At 49.5% G+C, this 13,115-nt stretch overlaps 2 protein-coding genes across 3 annotated transcripts in view; one reads left to right on the plus strand and one right to left on the minus strand.

The window, feature by feature from the left end:
- Positions 1–13,115, minus strand: part of LOC135899707 (uncharacterized) — a 52,157-nt gene that overhangs the window by 22,552 nt on the left and 16,490 nt on the right. The gene's annotated exons all lie outside the window — the stretch shown is intronic.
- LOC135899459 (neurogenic locus notch homolog protein 1-like) overlaps positions 1–13,115 on the plus strand; it is a 32,105-nt gene that overhangs the window by 8,884 nt on the left and 10,106 nt on the right. For both annotated transcript variants that reach the window (XM_065428755.1, XM_065428823.1), the window contains exons 3-7: positions 3,382–3,476; positions 5,266–5,465; positions 9,935–10,228; positions 10,869–10,985; positions 11,838–12,746. In XM_065428755.1, coding sequence (XP_065284827.1) covers positions 3,382–3,476; positions 5,266–5,465; positions 9,935–10,228; positions 10,869–10,985; positions 11,838–12,746 — 1,615 coding nt within the window. The remainder of the gene's footprint in view (positions 1–3,381; positions 3,477–5,265; positions 5,466–9,934; positions 10,229–10,868; positions 10,986–11,837; positions 12,747–13,115) is intronic.

Raw genomic sequence — 13,115 nt, forward strand, 5'->3', positions numbered from 1 at the left:
TGCATTTTTCCGACATATTTTACTTTTAAGCATTCATGAAGCTCAGTAACGCACTTGCACTTGGCGGAGAGCCTAGGAGAACGAGAATGCACGCTACACTTCCGGAGACGTGCGTGCGGGCGTGACGTATACGTCGCATATTGAATGTCTTTCTTTGTGTACGTCGCTTGTGGTGATGGTGTGTAACCTCGGCAACAGCTTCGCTGTACATACACTTTCACGGGGTGGCATGGAGGTGGATTTTCTTTTTTATTTTTTCACGTCTAATGGCACCAAAAAAACTTGCTAAATTACTCATAGCATGTTGGCGCATTGTGAATTGTTCGTGCACGATGAGCGATTTCATAGGCAGTACAACTAAGTACAATGAAATCAAGATTCTCGCGCATAATTTATGCGAGTTGTGCGCGCTGCCCTTAACGCAGATATACTCATGTGATCAGTCCTATAACGACTGTCAATTGACAGTATTTGGCAGTCAATTAGACACGATTGACGTTTCGCTAACGTCACCGCATGAACTGATGAAATATTCGCCTTAACAGCCTATTGTATTCAGTACTGCGTCGCCTATGGAGTAAAATAAAAGAAATTTATATCAAACCAAGAGTGACAGACCACTTAGGCTTAATTTTGATGCATATATATGAACGTCTAATGAAACCAAAGGCATTAATTCGTGAAATTCTGGTTTGTAAGATAAAGTTAATGTTTCCTTTTTGTGCGTGTTTCCTACCTTACATAATGCTATCAGCATTCTACATTTAAAGTTAACGCAATTTGTTCTAACGACGTTTTCTCCTCCGAGCACTTAGTGCTGCCTGTGTATGGTGCTGTTGGCCTTTTGTTACTGATTTCATCCATCACAAACTTACAAATGGGATTACCTTCGTAACGTTTGTGTGCTATGTCCGATAATTCAGTCTTTTGTGCGTTTTCTTGCCAATCGGTATTGCTTTGAGAAGCTGATGTTGCCTTCAGAGTGACATGGCCAAGTCAGGTAACCTTCAGGCCCTTCTACCATGCCTTCTAGAATTGTTATGAAAAACTGCCTCGAAGACAAACGAAATGGCGCGAATCACATCGACCGAAACCGGCTGCAAACCAGGGGTGCCGCCATACTACACTGCTGTCTCGCGAGCGCCTTGCCGTTTGCGGAATGCCGGAGGCGTATACACGCACGACCGCTCCTCATGCATGTCAAAATCGCCTGCAGCACCGTGCGTCAGGCACGAGAGTTAAAAGGTTCACACCTCAGCCTCGTGAAGGCGACGCTTTAACGTTTCCTGCACGTAGTCTACATACCACACAGACAGCGGTTATAACCGCACTCGTCCTATTCATCCATCCGCCTACGTCTTAGTGGTCTCATAATCGTTTCGTTAACTTGGTATCTACCAAAATTGGCATAGTATGACAAGAGTGTATGACGGACATATATGATCGGTCATGGCGTGAATATCATGACATGCGTGTCGTGTGTGTGTGTGCGTGCGTGCGTGCGTGCGTATGTGTGTCGGAGCTAACAGCAGCTCGAGGAGGAGAGATGCGAAGGGACACAGGTACAAATAAGGATGCACAGAAAATGTGTAAGCTAGGGCGAGTTGGTGGTGATTCATTGCGGCGGTGTTCACATCGCAAAAATACTAAACTAAACCGGAGACGCACATGCCAGAAAGCGCATTTTGACTCTTCACTGTCTGTCTGTTCTTTAATTTCTTTTAGTTTTTGCATGCTACAAACATCCTGTGTATCGAAAGGATACACAGGACGAACGCCTCCAGTCTGTACTTATTCCTCCATACGTGTCGTTCCGCGGCTGTCCTCCTCGTAACAATGTCTCACCGACTAGCTCAACAAAAATCTTTTTGCCGATGCGACGTCCAACGCTGACGCCGGATTTTCCGCAACACGGTCTCCTTAACGCTACCGCGTTAAAACACACGGTGGCTACCGAGCTGCATTGTCAGCCGCACTTATCAGACGCATCTTTCGCGGATGGTGCCTTTCATGTCAGCTCTCGCGGTGCCTGGGAAACCGTCGCATACATAAAGTGCGGACGGGTAGACGGCTCGCTGCGCTTGATATGCATGAGAAAAAAAAATGCGCGCAGGCAAGCCACTGCTGCTCGGACGGCTAGAAGAAAAGAAAAAAAAAAGAATGTGGAAAGTCGGAAACATTCCATCGGTGTTTACGTTGAGAGATGCATAAACGCTTCGTCTAAATATAGACGACTGACTCGCGCTCAGGTTTCGCGCAGGCATCGCGTTTCGTGGATTATTTCGCCTTTTCCACGTCAAACCAGTATACCGCAGCCTTCAGCGGTAGATGCCTCCTTCGCGAAAGGGCCAGGTGCACGATGCCGCCGAGCGGAATACGATGCAAAGGCTGTCGTAATACACGCGATTTTCTCGTCCCCGAAAAGGCAGCGGTTAAGGCGAACAGCGCAATTTTTAGAGCACAGGCGTAATAAAGTGACATTTGCAATGTACAGAGGAAATGCCGTTATTTAGCCAACTGCAAACATATTGAAAAACGGATGCCTCGAAGGATAGAAGTAAAAAAAAAATAGAAACGATGGGTCACAGAAGAAAAGCAGCGGGGCCTCGTTGAAACGGTTCGCACACCAGTTTCTAACCGAACGTCCGGAAGCGTACTCTGGGAAAACTCGGGTATAGTGAATGTCATGACAGCGACTCAATACCGGTTAAATACATGTATTCTCATGTCAGTCACTCAACACTGGTTCGATACAGTGACGTATCAGTTATGACGACACTAATGAAGGCCCAAAGTCGAGGGCAATGGGCAGGCTCCCGTATTCACCGATTAAACATAGTTAATTTTTCACCATGCCTGCAATGCATTCGAAAGCTCGATCGGCTCGTGAACATATAGCGGGGCTCGCGACACCACCAGTAGCAAGGACGGTAGCAAGCAATCGGCAATCGGCTTTCCGCCACCAGATGTTTACACAGTGCTGCGGAACTCCGAGATTCCGTATAGACTGCGAACAATATAAAACGGTTAACTCGTTTTTCTAAAGAGCGTAAACGCTCGGATCAAATGCGCGTTCTCCTTCGATGCCTTCCAGGGCAAATGTGGAACTGTCAATGCGGGCAAGCCTATTGTGCACGCCACCACGACCTCTTGGAGACATCTTGAGCAGGCCGAACGTCCCTTATAGTCATACAGCTGGGCTGTTCTGTGGTCACCGTCGCTCCGAGAAGGGCGCTTAAGCTGTCGATTGGCAAGCGCTCAGGCTCGTAGACAAGAGGGACGCATACCACAGTTAAACGTCAGCCAAGCTCACGCTGCCGCAAAGACGTCGAGCTGACGCTACGCCATCTACAGGTGTGTATGTTCTCTTCTGGTGTACAGATGGCCTGCACTCCCGACTCCGAAGCCAACAGGACTCAGGAAGAGACACCGCGCACCACTCTCTCGCTGAGCATTCAAAGCACGGACGACATACAGTGAGTGAGCATTTTCCTTCAGAGAGAAACTCTTTTGCTTTAGTAGTAAATGTGAAAAAAAAAATTGTTGCAGTGTATTCAAAATTAAGACAAAGTAGAAAGCCTTCCGATCGTTTCAGGAAGCAACGTAAAAGCAAATATTGCGAGAAAATTATACACGAGTATTTGTACCTATCACTTACGGTGTTTTTGAATGAGTCTATCCAGATGGTCCTGTTCCGTGATTTTTGAAACAACTGGCTCTGAGAGCCGGCTCTGCGCTGTTAGAAATTTCAAAGGTGCCGTTTACTTTGGCATAGTCTACGCGAAGCTCTGGAGCTTGAAGGCATGCCTTCAGGCTCTACCCTTACTAGACGAACGGAATTTTCTCCCGTTTGGTTCTGGTATGCTCCTCTCGATACAGTAGGTTTATTCTGTAGATGATCATAACTTGGCTCTGTAGGCTGACGGTTAATTTCTTCCTATAATCTCGACCTCCTGGCCTATGCACTTCACGACCTCGTATGTCCGTACTGCGGAGAAGCCATGACATCCTTTCTTCTCTCATGCTGTTCGTTCTTCTCTTCGTTAAGGACGAATGTTCTCGAACCCGGAAGTATCTATGGTAATTAACGAAAGCCATGGTCCGCTTGTCGTTGCAAATTTACGCGCTCACGCATAACAAATGCACACACTCTCATCAATAAACGCGTCTAGCAGTACTGAGTCATCTAATTAAAGCGCTCAGACAACAGATCTATTTCACCTAGACCTGACCACTCATGTTCTCTCGTTGATTTCCCGGATATTTGACGATTGGCGAAACGTTTCGATAACTAGTTGTTAAGAACTACGAATGCACTTGCTCCGCTAATTTTATTGTTTCCTCTTTTCCTTTCGGTCAGTCGTCTTCCTCCATTCTTTGCTCTTGTATACGCTGTTCTTAGTCAATGTTCTTCTCGTAAGTACAATGCTTGCAAAAGAAAACAGAAAAATAAACACGAAGTCACTGAGCGCATGATTGAAGCTGACTACGGCAGGTCTGTTTGGCTTCCTACTGCACCCAAAACGGCTCGGAAGTTCTGGAGTTCGAAATCCAACTTAAGGCTCCTCATCTTTCAGAGCTTTCTATCACCAGAAGTTCACAAGCGCGACCCGAGACAGCCATGGAATCGACAACGCTCAAGTTCCTAGCGCAGACTTGTTAACCTTAGAATTTGGAGGATGCTACAGTCGTAGCAAAGAAATACTTAAATTTGGTGAAAAATATTAAAGCTTGTCTGATCACTTACGGTGTCTACAGTTCAATAAGTTAAGAATAGCTCACGTGCCGTGAAAATCCTGTAACGAGGCGCTCTGCTGCATATGTTCGCAGCTAGCGTAACCTTTACAAGACGTGCAATTCACGAAACCGCAGCCGAAATCTTGGCAGTCGTTATACGTTGGTTCTGCAAGTTGGCATGCCTGTTGCACGGGAGGTGTTGCACGTCGATTATACAGATCTACCTGTTGCACGGGTAGATCTGTATAATCGACGGTCTCAAAACATCGGGCAAAAAAAAAGAAAAAAGAAATCGGTAACGACCATATTTGTATTGTTTCGGAATAAGTTTTGCCCGAAACTAGGTGCGAACGAAAAAAAAAAGAAAACGCAGATTCATTGGCGTGAACATACGACAATCGTAAACAAGCTCTAAAAGACTGGACCTATATTACAATAAAATCGTAAACGTCGGCAAGTATATAATAGCCTGCGGTTTCGCTTCTGTTGACGAAGGCTGCGCGCCAGAAATAACCTCTCTGTGCGCAGGCTGAACCTGTCGGAAGAGTGGTTGCCGGGCGGCGGCAACGCGACCGACCCGAGGCTGGCGCTGCAGTCCCTGCAGGGCGGCTACGGCCAGCAGCCGTGCCGCCGCGACGAGGCGCTGCTGCTCTGGGAGAAGCCCTACCACGCACCGGGACTCACCATCTCGCCAGAGATACTCACGCCGGGAAGCCACGCGCTCAGCGGTACGCGTCCGTTTACTTACTATATTGGCGCGAAAGCGGTGGCGCCACTATGCCGCCGTGCACCTTTCGCTGAGTAGAACAGTGGACGGGCACTATACGCCGACTACTGAAAAGAAAAAAAAAATGACAATTGGTCGGTGGGTTCCCTTAGCAATTAAGCTTAATGACTTAGGGCGCTTTAGAACGAGGAGTTAAGAAGCGGCATATATTAGAGGCGGTGCCTCTGAGAGGTACATAAAATGTTGCGCAGATACAACCCCGCAGCGCTTGCTGTAACTGGGGCCATATTATAGTGACGCCACTGCACGACGGTCGGCTACGATGGTTGGACACAGTTGGCTTGTGGATGATATATGGGGAAGAGCGCAGACGATAGGACAAGGAAAAGGACGGAACACATGCACTGTCTGTCAGTGATACTGAATATGTACCGTTGTCAGGAAAGAAATTCAGGCATGACAAGGGGCTAGTGTGAAGACGAATAATTGAAGTGATCGACATGGGCGCACAAGGAAATCTTTAGCCTGGCCACAAAGTCTTCGTTGTGCTGACGAAGACAAGTCATCTAGTCCAAAGAGAGAGAGAGAGAGAGAAAATGATAAATGAAAGGCAGGGAGGTTAACCAGGACTGAGCCCGGTTGGCTATTCTACACAGGGGAAAGAGAAAGGGGGACGGAAAGATGAAAAGAAGAGAAAGTCCACTGGAGATATCAGTCGGTCACTCAGTCCGGATCACAGACGCTGACTCAATCCGGTCGCTTTCAAATATCGCAGCAGCGCTTTTGTGGCCTTTTGTAGCTGTGATATGCGAGGCCATGATCCCAAGATCTTCTTCAAGGTGAACGGCTTTCCATCTAGCTGATTGAGAGCTGTGCAGAGGTCTTGCCTTTCATCTTCAAAAGATGGGCAGCAGCACAGTAGGTGTTCTACGGTTTCATCGACACCGCAGGCATTGCACTCGGCGCTATCAGCCATTCCAATCAGAAATGCATAAGCATTTGTGAATGCGACGCCCAAACGTAAGCGGCACAGCACTGTTTCCTCATTTCGCGGAAGACCTGGTAACAGCCGCAGTTGCATAGAGGGATCGAGGGAATGCAAGCGATGGTGAGTGAATTCAGGTGTGTGCCACTTCTCCAATGTCAAAGAGTGCGATGGGAAACGTTGTCGTAAGCGCCTTTCACGTCAAGAAAGAGTGCTACTGATAATCGCTTCCAAATCTAGTCTAATCTAGTCTAATCTAGTCCAAAGTTCGGCTTCAGGCTGAGGCCTTCCTTTTAACAGTCCACTGTTTATCAAAGAAGGCGCACTTCATGAAAAAAAAAAAATCTTGGAAGCGTACTTCATCAGTTTATTAGGTGATGACTGCGTTAGCACAACCTCGGTGCGCTTACAAGAAAAAGAATTTGAATTTCTAAGTCGGTCCCGATAGAAACGGTGCTGTCTTTTCATGCTTTGTGATAAGTGATGATGCGGTTGCGCATGCTCTGCTGCCCTTGCTGGGACTACACGGATTCTAATAAACCACAGTTGATAGTCCAGTCGTTGTGTCGTGAACTTCTTCTCTTGTCCTTTGTGTTTTTGACTGGTTTTTTCGTTCAAGTATGCACCAACTGGTCCAGATTTCAACCCTTCTGAAAAAAAAAAGCCACAAAGGCGCAGTCGATGGTAAGAAAACCTATAAAAGCACAACTCAAGTTATAATTTATTGTTCCATTTGATACTCAGCATCTGTTCTGTCTTTCTGGTTCCGTTGTCACCGCTGTTCGCAATGCTCTCCATCCAACGCCGCGGTTCGCATATGGCTTCCTTCCAAGCGCGCTAAATGGACCCAAAGTTTGTGAGCCAGTTCGAAGGAAAAGGCCACACCGCTGGAACGATAGCATCACGGATCCCAACATAACCCAGTCGTGACGTAGAACAGAGTATACGTGGCTGACAACGCGTTCATTCTTCAGCTTTGTCTCCGAACGTATCTGTATGCGATCTAGTTGATAACGAAGACGAGAAGTTCACTTAGAAACCTAAGTACACGAACGTTCGTCTTCTGCTGCTATGTTGCATCAGGTGCTTCATGAAGGTACTTTGGCACTTGTCAAACATTTTGTGTAGAGATCTTTGGTTCCCGAACCGCAATGGAGTGAGAAAACATTCGCTGCAGGTTGTACAGGCCTGCCGATACCGCACTGATCACGATATTACAAGCAACTGTAACGTAAAGTCAAAATTTAGATAGACTATTCTGCGATTAGTTTCATGCGATTTCTCAGCTGTATTTCATTGACGTGATAAGAAGGAGATGTCGCGCAAATACAGCGCCGTCCTTGTCTCGTGAACGCTCGCTGTGCACAAACTTCGAGAAACGCACTTCTGGCACGAGTTAATGTAGCCAGCTGGCCAGCAGCGACAGGTAAATGAATTGAGTCATCCTGGCCAAAAACAACGCGTTGATGCCTCCTCTGCGCAGTGAACTCAGAAGTCCCCTAACGCGCAGGAAGAAACGGGACCCAAATAAGAAAACAGGGTGAGCATGCTTTTGCAGCGTTACGTACAGCTGTCTAAATATACGTCGCCCTCCATCTGCACTTGGCGCAGCGACTTTTGAATTAGTAACGCGGCCGCGACGTGCGTTGGCTCTCTCGCTGATTGCATCGATCGACCCCGAGGCATTCACTCGAGCGTGCGCTAGCATTACGGCAGGAACAGGCCCATTTCTGCAACCCGCAAATTCCGACTAGTGAGGTGTGTAGTTGTTAAAGTAAGCGCACATTAGGTTGCGGTTTCGCTAAAGGCTATGGCAAAGCTAAATTTAGCAAGATGTCTTTATGGGCGCATTAAGCGCTCTGGTGCGCCTCTTCTTCGGCAGCGAAAGATGCAACTCGTTCTCACTGTATTTCAAAGTTAGCGAGACGTACCACATACGCGCGTCGTCTTCAGTGGGAAAGAGAAACAAACATCACCAGTGTTCGCCATTTCCATCCGGTTTTCTTTCTAGTTTACAACTTTTTGCCGCTCACTGGTTCACGAACGGGAGGCGGGTATCGCAGGTGGCGTCGTACTATAGTACCACGTCACACATACTACGAAGCTCGATGCCACCCGTGGAGTCGTGAGGGCCGCACGTCGCAGCAGAGTAAGTGCAGCAGAACTTCAGCAGCTGGCAAACCTTCCGTGCGGAAGACTAATAGTTTCGGTCCGGCCTATATGGGTGCCATATTGCATGCTCTCTTGTCTGTGTCTACTTACACGTGAGAATATAAAATAGAAACACCAAAAGGGAATATCAAATGGCACATTACGTAATGCGCCATTGAACATTCCATTCAGAGTGTTCCATTTTCGGAAGGGTGCCCTTCCGAAAATGCAAAGAACCGCTGTGTAGCGGAGAACTGGGATGCCAAGAAGGTTGATTGATTGATTCATGGTATTTAACGTCCCGAAGCATCGCTGGGGCTATGAAAGATGTCGTACCAGAGAGCTCAGGAATAATTTTGTCCACAGTTTTTTGACGTACGCCTAAATTTCGGCACCCGAACGTTTTTGCATTTCGACCCCATCGTAATGCAGCAGCGGCGACCGGCAATCGAACCAGCGATGCCAAGAAGGGTGCAACGAAAGACATGTGCGGCACCTCTTTCAAATTTTTGCACATCTGCTTGAGGTATCGGCTGTTTTCTAATCGGGTCATAAAGTAAATGCATAAATCACTCACTCAATCACTTCTTTCCCAAGAAGTCCTAGAGCCAGACTTTTAAAGAAGAGTAACAGTTTCGCCCGAAAGGCGAAGCATCGGTTGCGATAGCAAATTAGTAGACAGCTATACGAAGTAAGAAGGTAGTTTTATTGGCCGCATGAACTTGTAAACATTCGCTTTACTAACCAAATTAACAAGCATGATGTCACACGCGTATACGAGCAAACATGAGCACATCTCCCTGGATGACTGCGAAAACTCGCTGTCAAAACGCTGGAGTGAGGAAGCACGGCAGCAGCAGCGAGTGAATTGACCTTCGTGCTGCCTCTTGCTTCAACGTGAACTAAGCGGCGAAAACACAGCACACACGAAGCTATCGACAGTCGACGCACTCTGTCCCCATCGTAGATTACTTTCAAGATGGGGTCCGCGCGCGGCGCCATACGCACTAGCCGCCGGAGTAGAACGCTTTCCCCTCTCCCTTCTCTCCCCCGGTGCCTTGCGCGCGACGGAAGGCGGCGCGCTTCCTCCCCGCTTTCCTCCCTTGCGCGCACGAAATTGAGCCGCCATCATTGGCTCACCCTTGCACGCTTTCACTCGCACATACAGCATAAGGCGCGCGAGGCGACAATGTTATCGCTCTTGGACTTTATACCGACCATCACGGAAACGCCAACGGCAGAAATGCGCCTCGAGTGTCCATATAATTGCTACCGCAATAATAAATACCAGCCACCAATTTATCCCTTTTTCTCCACCACGCGCATGCATACAGTTCACCTTTGGGGCTCAGCGTGGCTGCTGAACGTGAGCGTGGCTGGTCACGAGTGCTCGCGAACGGCCGAGGAGGCGGCTGGAATCTCGGAGGCCCCCTGCTCGGCAGGAGGCGGCGCCTGCGTCCTCGAGCCGGGGGCCGCAGCGTACGCATGCCGGTGCTGCCCCGGCCTGTCGGGCCGCTTCTGCGAGGAGCGCGACGGCTGCTTCCACAAGCCGTGCCTCAACCAGGGCTTCTGTGTCGACATCGCCGAGGGACTGTCGGGATCGCTCTTCCAGTGCCTCTGCCCCCACGGTAAGCCCACGTAGACACCGCCTTTTCAATGACTGATATTTTCTAAAGTTGCAGTAACGTTTGCAACTCGTCAGTGAGAGAGATGCGCCGCAGAAAAGGATTTTGGATCAAGAGTCGCCACCGAGAATTCTTTGTTACGCATCTTAATAGACCGGTGTCCTTGCGCTTCGCTCGCGTGAGAATTCTGTCAATGAGATCAGAAATCGAACACACGACCGCTTCATTACATGAAGTGGTCAACAAGGAGCACTTCCTACTCGTCTACATGATTTTTTTTTTTTTTTGCTACAGAGATCTTTTGAATGCGCCACTGAGGAATATGCCATAACGCTCGTCAGAACTCGCGGGAAACTAGATATTGGACGTATAGCCTGCCATCGTCACAGTGCCGTAAACAAATTAAGCTCGAACAGAGCATGTTATAAACAGTACTTGCACCAAACTAACATGTCAGTGTAGACGCAGCAACAGTGCATCTCATCGTTGGAAAGCGCTCCAGGTGCAGCTTTCATTTTGTGGGGAGTGATGCGCGATGCCCTTGCAACAAATTTCCCTCACTGTTATTACACGTAACGACGCCGACCTCGCACATCGCGCAGGCGGTGTGACACAATTAGTGAACAAAGTGTCTTTCTTGCAGGCTTTCGCGGCAGACGCTGCGAGGAACCACTCGGAGCATGCGAGCTGCACCCTTGTCCACAGGGCAGCCGCTGTATGCCGACACCTGATGACGCCACTAACCGCACCTGTGTACCAGGTACATGACACGTTGGGCTAGAACAGCGTGCTGCTTGGAGCCGCCTCGCTTTTCCTTCATTTTTCCTCGGAAACATCGCGTTTCAGCGTCCGGGACTAACCTTTGCGTAGTTATATATATAGCCACCAACATTAGTGCCCGACAAACATGTGCACCTTATACGTAATATAGCTACACCCCGCAGAGCAACGGCCCGAACAATTCTAGCATCATCGTGCAAGACAAACTTCACCTGTTCACGCGCGCGACACACTCCTTGACCAGCAGACCAACATAGAAATATGCAAAACATGCAAGTGCGCTTGTCCACACAGTTCGTTTGACCTAACCAAGATGGCGGACCTGAGCCTAAACCCGCAAAGTGTTAGCATCATGCGAGCCGGTGACATAATTCATCCCGCGGTACGTTTCTCGCACCGCCCAAGCTTTCAAAACGTGTATCTGGGCTTTAGCAGTGCTACTTGCAGGAAAGCGAACTTTGGTTAGTGCGAGAGATGTGGAATTAAAGCCTGCTTGCGGAATGCGAGTCGGCAGCTTTCTCCTCCCGCTCTCAAGCGCGGTTGCTTCAGACAATGAGAATTAAGCGCCCGTAATTTTCTTTTAGCGTAGTTTATTGAATATCATTGTGGTGTCTAAAGCGATACGTAGTCAACCAACCCTAGACGAGTTGACTGTCTGATCGAAGGTTTCAAAAAACGTCAGCGTTACGCTCAACGCCTTACAAAAGCGTTTGCAGCAGAATGTGGCAACGAGGCTCAGAATCAGAACACTTGTCAAATAATGCAAGCAGCACCTCGTTTTTTACTTGCGACCCTTTAGGCCTTGTATGCAATGTGGATGATTTTTTCGCAGACGCGTCGACCAGTGTCCCTACCACGGCACAGCAACAACAGCCAGGACAGACGGAGCTGCAACAACAGCCGAACAAAGAGCAGGAGACAACGCAGCAGCAAGAGCCGGAGCAGCCAAAGCTGCAACCAACGCATCAACCCGACCAGTGGAAAACTCAGCAAGGGCAGCAAGACACGCAGCGTCCGCAGCTGCAGCAACCTGACCACAAGCAACTCCAGGAGGAGACGACGCACACTGAGCAGCCACTAAAGACGGATCAGCCTCTCGGGGAAACCGGCCAGACACCTCTACCAGGGCAAGAGCAACGAGTTGTTGAAGCTCAGAAACAGCAACAAGATCAGGGGACGCAGCAGACACAGCAACCGGCCGAGCAGACGGACAAGTCCGAGCAACAGACAGAAAGACCGCCGGAGCAACACGACGACCGACAATCCCAACCGAGCGCGGAAGGTCAGAAGCCGCCCCAGCAATTGACGGCGCAGCAGGATCGTCGGAGCGAGAGCAACACGACAGCGACGACGACCAGTGCCAGCAGCACCGTGCCCCCGGCGCCCACGGCGACCGAGACGTCGAGGAACCAGAGCGGCGGCAGCGCGTGCGGCGCTCGTCCGTGCGTGCACGGCAAGTGCGAAGACCTGCCGGCCGGGAGCGGAGGCTTCCGGTGCTACTGCCTGCCGGGCTACGGGGGCGACCTGTGCGAGTTCGAGTACGACGAGTGCGACTCCGGGCCGTGCGCGCACGGCGCCCAGTGCGAGGACCTGGTGGCCGGCTTCCGCTGCCACTGCGGGCCCGGCTACGCGGGGCGCCGATGCGAGATCAAGGTGGACCTGTGCCGGCCAAACCCGTGCCCGCCGCCGGCGCAGTGTCTGGACCGCGGGAACAACTACTCCTGCCTCTGCAGGCACGACGGTGAGTGGGCCGATCGTGGCCGACTCGTGAAAAAAGATGATGACAAGTATCAAAGGGCCGCGCCAATAAGAGTAAACACCAATAAAGTTCTCAAGGAAAAGTGCTGTAAAAGGACTATAACCGCGGCCGTCAAGCGTAGATGACCATAAGCTTTTAAAAGCGCTGAACAGTGTCGTATAGTTAGTTTCGGTCCACGAAATATGCCGTCTTGAAAGCGCTTCAAACTGTTCGCAAGAACACTTTCTGACATACTAGCGCTGTCCGACTCGCTGCGATTATTGCGCCGCTGCTTGAAAAACGACCGCGAGCGCTGCACGGTGGACAATGCAGTCACAGTGTATATACGTCCGCATTAAATCTAAAAACGTT

The sequence above is a fragment of the Dermacentor albipictus genome, chromosome 1 (assembly GCF_038994185.2).
Source record: "Dermacentor albipictus isolate Rhodes 1998 colony chromosome 1, USDA_Dalb.pri_finalv2, whole genome shotgun sequence".
Lineage (NCBI taxonomy): Eukaryota > Metazoa > Arthropoda > Arachnida > Ixodida > Ixodidae > Dermacentor > Dermacentor albipictus.